This window comes from Sinocyclocheilus grahami, unplaced genomic scaffold (genome assembly GCF_001515645.1).
Source record: "Sinocyclocheilus grahami isolate Dianchi unplaced genomic scaffold, SAMN03320097.WGS_v1.1 scaffold186.1, whole genome shotgun sequence".
NCBI classification, from domain to species: domain Eukaryota; kingdom Metazoa; phylum Chordata; class Actinopteri; order Cypriniformes; family Cyprinidae; genus Sinocyclocheilus; species Sinocyclocheilus grahami.
Genome location: NW_015505365.1, coordinates 728725 through 746634, shown reverse-complemented (window position 1 = coordinate 746634; position 17910 = coordinate 728725). Strand labels below are relative to the sequence as shown.

At 34.7% G+C, this 17910-nt stretch overlaps 2 protein-coding genes across 2 annotated transcripts in view; one reads left to right on the top strand and one right to left on the bottom strand.

Moving 5' to 3' along the window:
- LOC107594572 (nipped-B-like protein A) overlaps window positions 1-4748 on the top strand; it is a 55286-nt gene extending 50538 nt beyond the window's left edge. Inside the window, exon 45 of the mRNA XM_016284663.1 lies at window positions 3687-4748. Coding sequence (XP_016140149.1) covers window positions 3687-4055 — 369 coding nt within the window. The 3' untranslated portion in view covers window positions 4056-4748. The remainder of the gene's footprint in view (window positions 1-3686) is intronic.
- Window positions 4749-11423: 6675 nt separating this feature from the next.
- On the bottom strand, window positions 11424-15109 carry gdnfb (glial cell derived neurotrophic factor b). The gene is made up of 3 exons (XM_016284681.1): window positions 14985-15109; window positions 13515-13685; window positions 11424-11870 (listed from the first exon to the last, which is right to left on the bottom strand). Exons 2-3 carry the CDS (start codon window positions 13657-13659, stop codon window positions 11449-11451), a joined length of 567 nt encoding a protein of 188 aa, XP_016140167.1. The 5' UTR covers window positions 13660-13685; window positions 14985-15109; the 3' UTR covers window positions 11424-11448.
- Between the last annotated feature and the right edge of the window lie 2801 nt (window positions 15110-17910).

Here is a 17910-nt window from a genome sequence, read left to right as displayed (position 1 = left end):
TATCTGTTAATTGGCTTCATCACTCTGTCTCCTCTCCACCAATAAGCTGGTGTGTGGTGGGCGTTCTGGCACACTATGGCTGCCGTCGCATCATCCAGTTGGATGCTGCACACTGGAGGTGGATGAGGAGATCCCCCCCTCACAATGTAAAGCGCTTTAAGTGCCTAGAAAAGCGCTATATAAATGCAACTAATTATTATTATTAATTATTAATTATTATTATTTATTACAAAAAAAAAACAGTAAAAATGTCAAAAATTAAGTAAAACTCTTGGCTCAACCAGTGTCCAGATGCATAATGGTGTAGTTTAGTAGTTTATCAATCACATAATTAGCCAATGTGGTATATCTTATTATTCATTTTTATGGCATTTTTGATATCTTTGATCACTTTTGGTGAATTCTAATATGGCATGTTTGTAATTTATGGATGCCGACCTTTTCTGTCTAAAAACCTCACGGATGGCAAATGGTGCAGCACTTATTGGCGATATTCTGGACCTTGAGTGAAAGGGGTTCAGATATAAAGCTGAAACAGAAGATGCATTTGATCTGAAATGACTTTTTTGCCTATACAAATGCTGCAAAGAATCTTGTTTTTGGTGTAAAAACCATTTGTAACAAATGGTCTAAAAAAATAGCTTTTAAAACCTTGATTCACTTTTTTTTTTTTTTTTAAATAAGAAAGTGTTAGGAATGTTATGAATTATTATATTAATATTGTTAGTAATATTATCTAACAGTTTTAATAGTAATTCTAAGAATATTTGCCAGTAATGATAAGGGAGGCCGCAGAATGACTTAAACATTTTTTAATTATTGTTATTATTAATGTAGTAATAATAATAATAGTTGTTGTTGTTATTATTAAATGTAATCGAGCAATTAAAATGCTAAAAACAAAATCAAGATGAATTAGTTTTTCTTGGTTTTCCTCTGAATAACAATTGCTTTTATTGAAGAACATCGTTTTGAAACTTCTGGAATCACAAAAAAGTTGTAGAGTGTTATATATTATGTTTATTTTGTTAATAACAGCATTGTTTTTACATTTGACGTTTCTACTAATAATCATAATAATATTTGACAATATATAATTGTCTTGCCAAACTACCAAGAAGGCCGCATAATGACACGTGATAATAGTAATACAGCAAATTAAAAAATATATAAAAATATATTTATTAATCGCATAATGAATCATGGTTAATTTAGTATATATCAGCATTTCAGTTTCTGTTAATAAAAACGTTTGAAAACATGCAGCTTTGTCATAATTACAGCAGAAATGCTTGAGGAAATGTTGTGCTGGAGAATGGGGGACCTTTGAGTCAAAATGTTCAGAATTGCTGATTTATACTGCTTGATTCTCAGTTTAAGTTGCTGATGGAGCACTTGGACCCTGACGAAGAGGACGAGGAGGGAGAGACGAGTGCAAACGTGAGGAATAAAGCCATCACCGCACTGCTGGGGGGAGCAGCCACAAGCCCCCGAAACCACCACACTGTTGACTCCGAGTATGAGGACAGTGACGGAGAGGAGAGGACCCCAGGGGTGAGAGAACGCAAAACAATACAACACAGCCAGACCTCTGACTGTAAACCTAGAGGGGTGTGCCATATGTGTAGTCTAGTGTAATATCAGAAATGATATTAGCTGACTTTGCCGACGTATGTCACTATGTCACTCACTTCTCAAAAAACAAGCAAACAAAACACACCTTGAAGAGTGCATGCTCTCAATGCATCAAGTTGCATGCTGAACAACGGCTCTGTGTGGTTAATGCTGCTCAATGTGAAAGCCCGCAGGTGATGGAGATTTACCGCTGATTACAGAACTGGCTTTCTGACAAGATGCGCGTTAAATATCACATGCGATTTATCTTGCAGCCCTAATTTTATTAGAAGTAGACCAACAGCAGAGGTCAACCGATTAATCGGCCAATTTTTGGCATTTTTTAAATTAATCGGCATCGGCCGATTGTGCTGCAAATTAGGCCGATTTATAGGCAGGCACATCTGCGGGCAGCTAAGCATTGTTGCGGAACACCGGAGAATCTCTCTCTGGCTGCGTGAGAGACTGAGCAACTCTCACTCTGCAGCCGCTTCTTGTTCACGCCCAGCTTCAGCTAATGATGACAGGGTAAAACAGACCGTTTCGAAAGCGTAATTACGTTTGACCCTACTAGAATAGATGCTGGAAAGTTATCATATTCATAATTGCAATAAGTCATTTGCATGTGAAAGTAGAGACACATGCAATTCAGACGAAACTTCTGGGCTGATTATAACGTGCACGTTAACTTTCCTCATGAAATGTGTGTGTGTGTCCGACAATAGCATCCATGATGTTATCCCTCATGGCCGGTGCACTCTTAAGCAGTTATGAGTTCAGCACTTGTTTCAATCATAAACAATAATTTTGTTCAATTTCTTCTTTTTTTTGTAAAATAAGTTACATCTGTTTGAAACTGTTTATTTTAAAACATGAACTGTTGCTAATACTGATGTATTGTGTTCCATTCGATTTGTTCTTTGCATGGTCTTAAAAAGTCTTAAATCTTTACCTTCAGTAAACCTGCAGAAACCCTGTATAATAAATAGATCTAATAAGGGTGTAATAAGGGCACATTCAAATAAATGACTCCAATTTCAAATGTTAGCACCAGAATTATTACTCTGAATTAGGCTACTACTACTATTACTGTCTTGTACCCTGCAATAATCATTTACTCAAACGCACTTTTATAAGATGAAGAGAAAAAAAAAAAAATCGGCCAAACATATCGGGCAAAAAAAAAATTGGCATCATATATCGGCTGCCCTGATTTCTAAATATCGGCATCGGCCAGTGGAAATCTCATATCGGTCGACCTCTATTTCGTAGTTCCAAACAAAGCTCTAGCCAAAGCAGCAGCAAAAAAAACAAAACACACTTGGCTAAATATATTACCGTTGTTCACAAAATCCAAGAAAATATCGAGAAAAATCTCATTTTTTGTCAATGTCACATATGTTTAACAACCCAGTCCAATCCTCTTTACAGCTTATTATTTGTGTAAAAAAAAAAAAAAAGTTAACATCAAATTTTTTTTATTTTTTTTTTATAACATTGTATGTTTTGGTTTAATGTTTCTAGTTTTTAATCATACAGTTTGCTGTTATTATAGCAGGCTTTCTGCAGGTCTTAAAATACCTTAAAAGTCTTAATTTGCCTAAAGATTTCATTCATTTAATATAATTTGTTTTCTGAGAAATTAAACAAAATGAAGTGAGTTTATGCTTGAAACAAGAAAAAACATCAGTCAGTGGAGTATGAAAGCTTGCTTTTAGTTAAATGTTTTTTGAGACCTTGGGCAGACATCAGCACTTGTTTCAATCATAAACAATAATTTTGTTCAATTTCTTCTTTTTTTTGTAAAATAAGTTACATCTGTTTGAAACTGTTTATTTTAAAACATGAACTGTTGCTAATACTGATGTATTGTGTTCCATTCGATTTGTTCTTTGCATGGTCTTAAAAAGTCTTATCTTTACCTTCAGTAAACCTGCAGAAACCCTGTATAATAAATAGATCTAATAAGGGTGTAATAAGGGCACATTCAAATAAATGACTCCAATTTCAAATGTTAGCACCAGTATGCAACTTAGAGACTGTCTGACCAGTTTCCGTGTCTCTCCTCGCAGGCGTCTCGACGCGGGAGGCGCGCGGCAGACTCGGCGGACCTGCTGTTGACGAACATGAACGAGTCCGTCAGCGTGCTGGACATCATCGCCATCCACTGTCCCAAATACCGAGACCGGCCGCAGATCGCACGTGTGATCCAGAGGAACAGCGACAGTTACAGCATCCACTGGATGGCGGGCTCATACTCCAGCTCCTGGACCGAGGCCAAGCGGCGCGATGGACGCAAGCTGGTGCCTTGGCTGGACACCATCAGAGAGACTGACATCATCTACAAAAAAATCACACTCACCAGTGGCAACAAGCTCAACCACAAAGTAGCGCAGACTCTACGGTCACTCTACGCTGCCAAGGACAGGAACTCCAGCTAATAATACGTAAACGCACGCACATACCTCCCATCTCGGATCCTCTCAGCCTAATGCAACACACACACACACACACACACACTCACTCACTGTCTCTCCGTATACCAACATGCCTATCGGCCAAACATCCCCTGGGTCAGCCAAACACAAGCGGTTATTCTACACTACAAGCTCTTTCACTCTCTGATGCACTCTGGGTCTGGCGGTGACGTTTGGCCCTCTGCGCCAGAGTGCATCGTCATATCACAGGAATAAAATGTTTGGAGAAACATTGTATGGGTGCTCCTTCGCTGTTGTGCAGCAGATTTCTGGTTGTTTGATTTCTACTCCCAGTGTATCATAGTTTAACATAAAAATATTGTTTATATCTATAAAAGAAACTTAAATATATACTGAATGTTGAAAGAACACATAGTTTGTTGATGTTTTTACTTTATTTTTTTCTATTTTCCTTTCGGATTTCTTAGCGTCAAGCGGCTTTCTATAGCTTAGCTCCTTCTTAACTGGCTGATGATGATGATTCTCTCTGTTGAGCGGTTTGTCCATTTTGTACGATAGCACCGTGTGGCTGTAATTTATTGTGTATAGCATGCAGTGTCTGTGAGGAGGGCTGTGTCGAAGGAGATTTGCGATTACAGGTTGCCCTGCTCAGCGTAAAGGGACCCACATGCCTCTGATGGAACAAATACTGCAATAAATTTTCTACTTCTCTTACTTGCTAGAGTGTCGTTTTGTTTATTGCGTTATTTGCCGTGCACGCTTCCTTTATTGACCGGTATAGTGAAGAGAGGACAAAAAATTACGCTGAGAAATGCGTCCAGGGTAAAGGTGCCCCAAGTCATTTTTTCTAGTATAAGAAATTAATATAAACTCGCACTTTATTTTAATGTGTCCTTGTTACAGAAATATTAGGTTTACACTGAGAAAAAAATTAAATATATTTTATATTGTTGAATTTAGAGTAGCATACTATTTCTATCATATCTTTGCATGGTGGAAATAGTAAGAATACTACAAAAGTATGCTTTTCAGCCTTTGTGTTTATTTCCAACTGTACCAGACTCTAGATTCGAATTAAACACGCATTTAATATAGTGTCATGTGACAGTACTGTAGCATACTAGTTTAAAAAGTTTGTTGTATACCTAGTGTGTCACTCACTTTGAGTAAACAATTAAAGAGTGCTAGGCACTATAAGGTGTATATACTGCATAGTATTTAGTTACTTAATATTGTCAGTATGTAGTTCATATTCTATAAACAGTATGCATATTGTCTGTATGGTCAAAATACTGCAAAGTGTTCAGTGTATAAGCACACTGTGCTACGTACTGTATCCCACAATGCAATGTGCTCACCCTGCCATTTAGCTGTGTAATGAACTGGAAGTATTAGCAATATCTCTTTATTAACTTATTTGTACTTCCAAAAGTTAAAACATGTTACCTTAAGTTTTTTTCTGAGATGACAGCTGGATGTCAATCACTCCTTTAAACACGCATCATGGTGCTATCATGCAAGTATCTATTCAGATTTAAGACTTTTATAAAAAAAAAAATTTAACTAAAACATGAGTTTGCACTGAGTTTTGTACATGTTTTTTTGTGAGGAAAGAGGCTCCTCTGTTTCCACTGGAACCGGAAGTACCAGAAACGTGAGTTTTCCATGTGAATTGTCTTTTTCTTTGGATTGATGAATTCACATGACGTTCTGCTGTTTAATGGGTTCATTTGCACCATTTATAGACGCTGTTCTTGCCAAAAGCAATTTCTAACCTATGAAATATTTTGGCGCAGAGCATAAGTTGAGAATTTCCATGAATTTTCTAGGATTGTGTTAATGTCCACAAGTTTTTCTGTTTACTGTTAACAGTGAACTGATAAAATGCCTCAAACACAGCAATTCAATCATGTTCAAAATGCATAAATGCTACTTTTTAGGAGTCATTGGAAAAAAATCTTTCAACATGAGATGTACTGCTCTGTTCACGAGCTGTTAAATGTTAATCTTGCTTCTAAAATTGAAAAACTATGTATACATATACACTGAACAAAATTATAAACGCAACACTTTTGTTTTTGCCCCCATTTTTCATGAGCTGAACTCGACGATCTAAGACTTTTTATGTACACAAAAGGCCCATTTCTCTCAAATATTATTCACAAATCTGTGGAATATTTGAGAGAAATTGGCCTTTTGTGTACATAGAAAAAGTCTCAGATCTTTGAGTTCAGCTCATGAAAAATGGGGGCAAAAACAAAAGTGTTGCGTTTATAATTTTGTTCAGTGTATATAAAGGGCATACATATAAATGGTATATGTTCATGTTTAAATAACGTGACCCTCAGTGAAGATTCATTGGTCCAAAGTTGATGTATAAGAATATATCTGGTACATTAAGTTCTTTCTGTGTAGAACATCACGTTACTTTACCTGTCAGCTGGTGCACAGGTGCTGGAAACCGGACAACAGGTGCTTGCTCAATGGAAATGTTTTTCCTGTACGTCATTCTGGGAGAACAATGTATGTTATGACTGGCTGAAGCCTTCATCTCGCAACGTGATTTCAACCGATGAAAGACACAGAATATAGTCCACAGTTCTTCATGAGAAATGTAGATCAATGTAAGTTATTTGTGCAGTCAGAATGCATTAAAACATTAGATTCGCCTCACATCAATTACAAATAATCTAAAATCCTAAAATGTATTTAATCGATTGCTCTATCCTGTCAAACAAACTATTACAATTTCTAAAATGGTATCGTCTGATACGTTTCATACTTTCAGTTTTTATTTTTATACTTTAAGTTTTAGTCATTTTTACGTTTTTGTAATTTTTGAATGTCTATATAGGTTTTTATGAATTTGTATTTCAGTTTTGGTTATTTTAGTATAAAAACATCACAAGTAATCCACGCCACTCAAATCCATCATTAACACATTTTAGCTTTAAACAGTCGCTTTTGGCCAAAATACAAGTCCATAATAAGATTATTAATTAATGGATGGGTTGTGATGTTTTTATCAGCTGTTTGGATTCTCATTCTGACGGCACCCGTTCACTGCAGAGCATCCATTGGTGAGCAAGTGATGTTCTTTTGTTCCCATGAAGAAACAAACTCCTCTTGAATGAGTACATTTAACCAAATTAAATTTTTGGGTGAACTATTCCATTAAAATATAGTAAACCTATGCAGCAGCAGATTTCTCAGCAGACCCTCTACGTTTGTCTCTATATACATTAAACAGACACAAAGAGATTTATTATTACTGCTCATGATGGCACGTCTTCTGTTAACACACAATGCACTGTAATGAGGCGCTTCATCACTTGAGCTGAACGCTGTGGACGTTCTTTCAGATATTGACTTGAAATGCTGCTCTATAATTACAGATAAAGAAGAAGAGGCTGGAGCGTCGAGTCGAGCTACAAGCTGAACAGAAAGACCGGCTGTGAAGTAGGAAAAGGTAAGAGACCTTTTCACCCAGGCAGTGAAATGATGAAGTCTTGTGATGTTAAAAAATGTTAAAATTTTTACATCCAGAACCCAACATTTAGGCTCTATATTCAGACTTCTCTCCTTCTCTCTGTCTAGTACTCACATTACAGATTTACAACAGCTAATGACTAATTACTGATGTAACCGTTGACCTGGGTCTTTGTTCGTCATGTTGAGGTAACAGCATTAACAAGGTTGTTCCTTGTGGGTTCGGTGTATTAACTGGTGTCCTGTGTGGTGTGTGATGACAGGTGTGTGCGGCGGCCGAAACGTGAACTCTGAATTAGAGATCAGATCTCCACCACACTCCATATCTCCAGTTTCATTCTCTTTTCTTTTCCATTTATACATCTCTTTTCCACAAACCCAAGCTCTTTATTGTGTTTCCAACCATTACATACAAGTTATAAACTCACTGCACATGTTACAGTCTCTTTAACAGATTTTTAAGCCATAACTGTGATGTTTGATGACATACATGTCAATTAAATGGTGTGATGTTGTTTTGACAAAGTCAGCATGAAATGGCATTCTCTCATTTTACTTCCATAATGTGGTATCATTTCCAGGTTTCAGCTAGATGTGGGTTTTTCCGGAAGATTTTTGATCAGGATCTGGAGGCTGAAAATCAAGTAATAAATGGTAATGCTTGTATTTCACTGCTGTTATTTGGTATTATTTCTTTAAGTTATTACATTAACTGCCTTTCAATTATTTAAACTGCTGCCAAGATTTTAGTAAGACTATTAGCTATTTAGCTATGAGTTGTTTTTCTGATGTTCTGATGAAATGTTCATGGGAAGACTACACTCTAAAAAATGCTGGGTTAAATACAACCCAGTGCTGGGTAAAATAGGGACAAACCCAGCAATCGGGCTGTTTTGACCCAGCGGTTGGGTTACTACCCAGAAGGTTCCGCTGGGTCAAAACAGCCCGATTTTTTTAGAGTGTAGGATAACAGGGTCAGTTTTGATTTCATGTAGACTTAAACACTGATTACAAATATACAAATACCAAAGCATCTGTTTAGGTTAACAAAATAGAATGATATAAATTATATAAAAATAACATTCACTAAATTTGGGTTCGCTAACATTTTCCTTGCTGTACAAAACTGACAAATACAATGCTGAGAGGTAAACGTTAACTGGATAACCAGCTTTGTCAATAATACAGTACATTTTAGAGCACCACAGCAGTAAAACAAATCAGTTCAATTAGTGACTCATAAATACCTAAAGTTTGGCATTTTGGGGAAGTTACCATTTGCTCATTGCCATTCAAAATCCATGTGACAGTTTCTTCTGTAGAGTCAATAAGATGAATTAGATAAGATATAGATCAATTAATATTATAAAAGCAACCCAGGCTCATTAGAAATGCATGAAACCTGCAGTTTCCAGGTGAAATGAACACTAGAGGCTGTAAAAATGGCAACAACTTTTGCTCCTTTTCTCACAAATTATGATTATAGGAGAAGATTATCGATAAATAGAGGCTTCATTTTTCAAGTGGTTCCTTCCGCAATACTGTCATGCCCTCAAAACACTTTTACATACATTTTAACATCTCGCATGTTCTTCTCAATTCTGATAAAGTAAACTTGCTCGGTAGCTCACCCGGTACAGCATTGCGAAAACCATATCGGCAATGGAGAAAAATGATACAGCTTATAGCGCCTCCTGTGGACGTGTCATCTGACAAAGTCAGCTAAATGTACCCAGAGCTACTTATTTCGGGTTTTGCAGAAATGTAGGCAGACGTATTTCCAGTGAGCCTGAGTTGCAACAAGGCCAGGTATGAGTAGCAATATTTTCTTTTCTGGTTAATGAGATTTGAAGTTGCGAGAAAACTTAAGTAGCAACAGATCTTTTCTTCTTTAATCTGATGTACATCAGAATGGAACAAATTATCGAAAAAGAAAAAAGTAGGGCGGGGACTTGATTCTGTCTTTTGGTTGCTGATTGGATGTTGGGATATGGGCGTGGCATTCAAAAGTGGAGACAGATGAAAGGAGCTTGAAGGGGCGGGGTTTAAGCGGACTAAATGATTGGAGGATTCCTGCATACACCAGGAATGATACTGGAAGATTCAGTTAAGACGTTTTGATTAAATGTTAGGTCAAAAATAATACAAAAAATGCACAAATTAATTAATGAGATCTATAATATGCATTTAGAAAATAGGGTGAATTATCTTTTCATGGTGGCTTCAAGTAGTACAACAGATAGGAAGATTTTCACTTATTAAAGACATGTTGGTCTGTTCATCATGAAAAGCTTCAGAAGTCTTGAAATATAGTGCATGCATCTTTTGGAATAGATTTTTTAAATGTGCTGACATTATGGAAAAAGAGCAGCATTCTGCAAAACATCTTTTAGGATGCCATACGGGATTGAAACAATGTAGAAGTGAGTAAATTGTTATTTTATATTGTTAATTTTTATTAGACAAAGAAAAAAATTACTTGGGGGCGGGGGGCATATAAATAGATATTCAAAAATATACAGTGCCTTGCGAAAGTATTCATACCCCTTCATTTTTTTCACGTTTTGTTATGTTGCTGCCTTATGTTAAACTGCTTTAAATTACTTTTTTCCCCACATCATTCTACACTCCATACACTATAATGGCAAAGCAAAAAACAGGTTGCAAATTGCAAATTTATTAAAAATAAAAAACTTAAATGATTCCATTAAAAAAAGCACCTAAAGGACCCTCAGACTCTGAGAAACAAGATTTTTTTGGTCTGATGAACCTCAATTCCAAGCATCATGCTTGAAGGAAACCAGGCACTGCTCATCACCTGCAGAGTACTATCCCAAAAGTAAAGTGTGCTGGTAGCAGCCTCATGCTGTGGAGCTGTTTTTCAGCAGCAGGGACTGAGGGACTCATCAGAGTAGAAGAAAAGCTCAATGCACCAAAATATTGAGATAGCCTTAAAGAAAACCCAGTCAACAGCATTCAGAATCTCAGACTGGGCAGAAGGTTCACCTTCCAACAGGACAATGACCCTAAACACGCAGCAAGAGTGGCTTATAGACAACTCTGTGAATGTCCTCGAGTGGCCCAGCCACAGCCTGGGATTGAACCCAATCAAATATTTCTGGAGAAACCTGAAAATGTGTGTCTGCCCCCATTCAACATGACAGAGCAAAATGACAGATAATTGCCAAATGCTGATGAGGCTGTTAAGGTGCTTCTTATTTCAGTTTTTTATTTTTAATAAATGTACAAAGTTGTGACAGTTCTGTTTTTGCTTTGTCATTATGGTGTATGGAGTGCAGATTGATGTGGGAAAAAAAGTTATTTAAAGCAGTTTAACATAAGGCTGCAACATAACAAAAATAAAAAAGGGGTATGAATACTTTTGCAAGGCACTGTATATATATATATAAATAGGGATGAATTAATTTCATCAAAACCATTCATTTGGGTTTTGTGTTTAACAATGAACATAAGAATCAGAGAAAATTCTTTCAAAATTCTTCTTCATAAGAACTTATAAAAATGCACAGCACACAAAATATCCTGTCTTGCTGTTTAAGATGGGCCTTCCTATAGGTTAAATGATGTACATTCTCAGAAAAAAAGGTACAAAGCGGTCACTGGGGCGGTATTTTAAGTTACCTTATTTACCCCTAAATAGTACATATTCACACCTTTTAGCTTTTGCATCTTAGGGTAGCGCCCCAGTTACAGCTTTTTTTTTCTGAGAGTGTATGTACCAGTTTTTGAACATCTTGCAATACTATTCTTGCAATTCCTTATCCTGTATCTTCTTCGAGAAATGCAATCATGATGATTCCCTCGACCGAGCCATGCTCACACATGTAATAACCTGAAATTGTTTCCATTGATTTTCCCGTCTGGTGTCATTGTCTATCACAGTTGCTTAGACACAGCCACATTTCCGTGCCGAGTGCCTCTTCATGGTGTGGTATATGAGGTTGTCATCCAGAAAGGACAGGTCGTCGTCGTATTCGACAGGTCGGCAGCAGACGGTGGGAGGAGAGCTGCGCAGAATGTTTTTGCCGTTGCTGGCGAGGCCGGTGAGGATTTTGTCATAGTTTGTGAGGGAGTTCATACACACACCGCTGCAGTAACTGAATATCAGCTCCTCCTGACTCCGGTAGCCCAGACCCAGATCAGACACTTTCAGCTGGACTTGTCTCAGTGCACACGCTCTTCCTTTGCCCTTCTCTCTCTCTTCACGACTCGGTCTCTTTCTGTCCATCTTGTTACGAAGGAAACCTCTCCGTTTTGGAGATCTCTTGGGTCTGTGGGTGAAGGCTGAGTGTGGTGTGGGAAAGCTGTCTGGATGACAGAGGCAAGAGATGTTCCTGCATTTGCATTACAGATACAATCTGACTTTAAACAATCTGCTAAAATCAGCTACAAAAGCCTCTGAATCTACTAAGGTAGTTTTATGTGGAAAGGTCATACTCTTTACATATATGCATGCTTTAAAAGGGTCATATCATGGAAAAAATGAGATCTAATGAAAACATTTTTTCTCTCCATTTCTGAAGTGAAAACTTCCTCTCCAGAATAAAAAAATATTTATTGAAAGTAAAAAAAAGAACAGAAAATATAAATATAAGATGAAAAACTTAAACGGAAATAAAATAAGTTTAAGATGAAGGACTAAAATTACAACTGAAATAAAAATAAAGCTAAATAGAAAAATTTAAATGCTAATAAAAATGACTAAAGCACACAAAATTACTAAAATTTAAACTAAAAATGAAAGCTAAATAGAAATATTGAAAGAAATGCTAAAATTCACCAAAGAAATATAAAAAACGAATAAATTGACAAAAGCACATAACAAAGTTACTAAAACTGAAATAAATAATAGCTAAATAGAGAAATAAACTAATAAAAATGAAAAAAGCACAAAAACTACTAAAACAAAAAATTAAAGCTAAGTAGAAATATTGGAAAAAAAAGCTCATTCACCAAAGCATCTAACAAAGTTACTAAAACTGAAATAAAAAATTAATAATAGCTAAACAGAGAAATAAAAATTACAAAGCACTAAAAATTACTAAAACAACAAATTAAAGCTAAATAGAAATATTGAAAAAAAAAAAAAAAATTGACCAAAGCATCTAACAAACTTACTACAAGTGAAATTAAAAATAAGTTATAGCAAAATAGAGAAATAAAAAACTAATAAAACACAGCAAAATTACTAAAACTGAAATAAAAATAAATAAAAGTTTACAAATTACTTAAAAATAAAAATAGCTAAATAGAAAAATAAAAACTGAAAAACAATAAAAATGGAAAACAAAATTACTAAAACTCAAATAAAAATACAGCTCTCTCTCCCTATATATATATATATATATATATAAACAAATAATTGTCAAAAAGCACAAAACAAAATTATGAGAACCGAAACTAAAATTAAGTTGAATTAAAACTGTAAATATAAAGTTACATTAGAGAAAGAGCCTGTTTAATTCTAAGAGTCATACAGGGTGGTCGTGTAAAACTAAACCATGCCTGTTTTTGCTGCAGGACACCTTGGCTAGAGGATCTCAAGGAGAACACAGTCTGCTGATGTGACCCTTTCAAGTGCGTTGTACATTGTGTTTTGACAGTATGTAAAGGTGGTAGTGTTTAGATGTGCCTTTATGACAGGACGAGTAGAGTGATCAAAGAGCCATAACATGATATAGTTTGCATTATTCTGACAGCTTTTAGCAACAATACTGCTTTTGTCCACAGACACCAGATATAATACAGGTTCAAATGGAGTTGTAAGCTCAGTTTGTAAGCTGATAGAACTAGAGTAGTGTCTCACCCAGGTACAATGGGTCACCTGAAACTTCTTTACTTAACCATCACAACAGTATCAGGTGTGTCCCGAAATACGCTTTATCACACCTGTGTGTGTATTCATGTGACTTTTATATATTTAATAGTAAGAATCGAATGGCTTCTCCTGACCTGAGTGACTTCTTGGCTGCAGATGTTTGTATGGTTTTCTCTGTAGGTCCTGTGGTCTTTGAGAGCAATGTCCGGCTGGGTTCGGGACGGAGGACACGCAGCTCAGCGTCAGTGCACACGCCAGCATCACACCCCAGACCTTCATCTTACTCTCCCCTCAGCTCACAGAGCCTGTGCCAAACGCACATCACAGACATTCAGGAGAATTACACGCTTCTCTTAGTCTTTCATTTACAGCCTTTGTAAACTGTATTTATGCCACAGCCCAGCTTGTACCTCTTTTAAAAAATTAATTGAAAATGCACATTGAATTAGTTAATATAGAGTTCTGTCTTGCTTTTTCTGTGGGTGCTGTTTTTTTAAAAACATAATTTCTCTATCGGGCACTTTATAAATTACATCTTTAATAACAACAACAACAACAACAACAAATATTTAAGTTTAATATACAAGTTAAATAGATAAGTATATAAGTTAAATATTTAAGTTAAATATAGCATTATTATTATTACTACTGCTGCTATATAGACCCAGAACAGTTTAAAAGTACAAAAATAAAAACAAAAAAAATAGCCTTTCTGAATTAAATCTGTAATAATAATAATGGGATATTGTGAAAAACACACTATACATTAAATTTGATAATAATAATAATACATATTTAGCTTAATATAGCATTATTATTATTATCATTACTATTATTAGTGCTGTCAAACGATTAATCGCGATTAATCGCATCCAAAATAAAAGTTTTGTTTACATAATATATTTATGTGTACTGTGTTTATTTATTATGTATATATAAATACACACATACAGTATATATTTAGGAAATATTTACATGTATAGACATATATTTATATTATTATATATAAATATATTTAATATATAAACATAACATATTTGTCTTAAATATATACACATGCATGTGTTTGTATTTATATATACATAATAAATATACACAGTACACACTCATATATTACATAAACTAAAACTTATTTTGGATGCGATTAATCGCGATTAATCGTTTGACAGCACTAATTATTATTATTATTATTATTATATAGCCCAGAACAATTTAAAAGTACATCTAGCCATTTGCTACTATGAAAAAGGCACTTCCTAATTTATGTTTGTCATAATAATAATAACTGTAATAATAACATTAACCAACTTCATATCGAATTATTAGCCTATTATTTTGTTAAAACAATTTAAAAGTAATTTTTAGTTTCCAAACAAATAGCCACTTGCTCCTGTGAAAAAATGCACTTTCTAAATTCTGTTAATGACAATAATAATAATAAACCAGCTAAACATAGCATTATTAGTAGTTGTAGAAATAGAAGAATAGCCTATAGCCCAAATACAATTGAAAAATAACCACAACTAGCCACTCATGCTGACAAAACAAATAGTTTGCAATAATGATTATTATTGATTCTGTAATAAAGTGATGATAACACTCACCTGAGCTCAGCTCTGTATATCCAGCCATCAGCACTGATGATCAGAGCTAAAGGTGCTTTCCAAAAACATTTATCAAATAAAAAGCGTGCATATTATATTTCCTTTCATCTGCCTCTCTCCTGTTCTTCTGTTCTACATCAGCCTGTTCGTGAAGACAGTTTCACACGCAGACATATGATCCCAGATGTAGTATTCTCGCAATACATCCACTTCTATGATCAGATGTGTTAGTTTATGGTTAGTAATTTCATTGAGTGTTGATTCAGGTTCAGTTCGTTCTCGCCTCAGCTCTGAGGTGATGTGAAGTGCGCGTGGCGTCAACCTTTCGCGCGACTAAACCACGTGTATGGCAAGCCGTTTTGACTTTTATTCATTCTCAGGATATGAATTCTTGATATCAACAATTACTTTTCAACTAGTAAAAACTAAAATTTACGGAAGTTCTAAGCGGCCATGCATGCTTTTTTTTTTTCCTTCTACTAGTAAGAATTGTATTTCTGATATGTGAAGTTGGAATTTCAACTAGTAAGAAATCAGTTCTTGATATATATACTAGTGAAAATACAATTACAGATATCAAGAATTATAGTTTTTACTAGTTGAAAAGTAATTGTTGATATCAAGAATTAACATTGTTACTAGTGGAAATGTAGTTGCTGATATCAAAAATAGCATTTGTTACTAGTAGAAATCTAATTCCTGATATCAAGAATGAACATTTTAACTAGTGAAAATGTAATTGTTGATATCAAGAATTCATATCCTGAGAATGAATAAAAGTCAAAACGGCTTGCCATACACGTGACCTCACGAACAAAGCAAACCTGGATGTTATTTAAACGTGAAAAAAACTGGCTAAACATAAACCATGCAGTACCTCTTCGAAGAACTTGTCCATCTCTCAAATAAATAATTTTATTATTAGTATTGAAGTTACCGTTCGTCTTGTCTTTCGTGCTGAAGACGTAAAATACAATAGGGCCTACCTGAAGATGAAGCAAATTTTCTTGTTTTTCATAGTTGTTTGACAATAAAAAATATTAATATAACCTGTAGCTGAATGGATTTCCAGCACTCATATGAATGACAAACACTCCCTCTACAGGGCCTAGTAGAAATCTAATTCCTGATATCAAGAATGAACATTTTAACTAGTAAAAATGTAATTGTTGATATCAAGAATTCATATCCTGAGAATGAATAAAAGTCAAAACGGCTTGCCATACCACGTGACCTCACGAACAAAGCAAACCTGGATGTTATTTAAACGTGAAAAAAACTCGCTAAACATAAACCATGCAGTATCTCGTCGAAGAACTTGTCCATCTCTCAAATAAATAATTTTATTATTAGTATTGAAGTTACCGTTCGTCTTGTCTTTCGTGCTGAAGACGTAAAATACAATAGGGCCTACCTGAAGATGAAGCAACTTTATTAGAATTTTCTTGTTTTTCATAGTTGTTTACAATAAAAAATATTAATATAACCTGTAGCTGAATGGATTTCCAGCGTGCTGGGTTTGTCCCTATTTTACCCAGCACTGGGTTGTATTTAACCCAGCATTTTTTAGAGTGTATAACAGACGCTAATTTATAAAACGTATTGCTTTATTAACATTTGCTTACCTAAAATATAATGTAATATAATAGCGGAGCTTTAAACTAACTTTTTTCATTACTTCCTTGTCCTACAAAGATGGATGGATTGATGTTAAATAAATTGATTGATTTATGTTTAAAATGTTTGCTGTTTAATATTTTCCTTTTGACCTTTGTGAGTTAAAATACTTAAAATGCCGTGGAGGTGGATAGTTATAACATAAGTTTAAACAATTAATTTGATTAATAAAATAAATGCATGCTCAATATTTCAACTGAAATACATGTTTTCTTTAGTGCTACAACCAACCCCACATCAACAGCATCAAGTTACACTTTTTAAGTTGTACATTTGAAAACAACTTTATCAATTTGGCAAAATTATATTAATGTTTTAGATAAAAAAAACAGTTATTTTTTTTAGATTTTAAAAAAGTTATACAAATGATAAAGCAATCAGTGTTACAAACATCTCCCCATATTTAAGTTTTAGAAGTGATTGTTTAGTAGCCTTTTTTTAACATGTTATATACATGACATTCCCAATCATAGTTATTAATGTTGTGCACTGCTGTTTGAGTTTATCACTGGTAAACTGAAGCGCTCTTTTAACTTAACCAAACGCATTCTATATGAGATAAATCAGATATACATCAAATAAACACAATATTACAACGTACAATTGCACAAAAGGCTGCAAACGAACAGCGCGCATCTGAAGTGTCTCTGAAGGAAATAATGCATTATTTATCGGCTTTAAGATATCGGCCAAATTTTCTTATCAGGCCGATACCGATAACAGAAAAAATGAGCCGATATGGGCCGATACCGATATGGTGGCCAATATATCGTGCATCCCTAGTTTAAACAAATAATTTGATTAATAAAATAAATGCATGCTCAATATTTCAACTGAAATACATGTTTTCTTTAGTGCTACAACCAACCCCACATCAACAGCATCAAGTTACACTTTTTAAGTTGTACATTTGAAAACAACTTTATCAATTTGGCAAAATTATATTAATGTTTTAGATAAAAAAAAACAGTTATTTTTTTTAGATTTTAAAAAAGTTATACAAATGATAAAGCAATCAGTGTTACAAACATCTCCCCATATTTAAGTTTTAGAAGTGATTGTTTAGTAGCCTTTTTTTAACATTGTTGTCACATGACCTCGCAATGTGTATATTTATTACTTTAGTGGCGTCATGTCAGAAGCTAAAATGGTTATTTTTTTATTTTTAGTCTACTTTTGCGCAAAATCGTCTTGGCAGTCAGATCAAACTGTGAGAAGCAGAATATATATATATATATATATATATATA

Excerpts from the sequence above, each read along its gene's own strand:
- gdnfb (XM_016284681.1), bottom strand. The coding sequence starts at position 13,659 with ATGAAGGTCTGGGGTGTGATGCTGGCGTGTGCACTGACGCTGAGCTGC. Across the intron at positions 11,871-13,514 it reads GCAGCCAAGAAGTCACTCAG|ACAGCTTTCCCACACCACAC; the intron begins GTCAGGAGAAGC and ends TCTGTCATCCAG.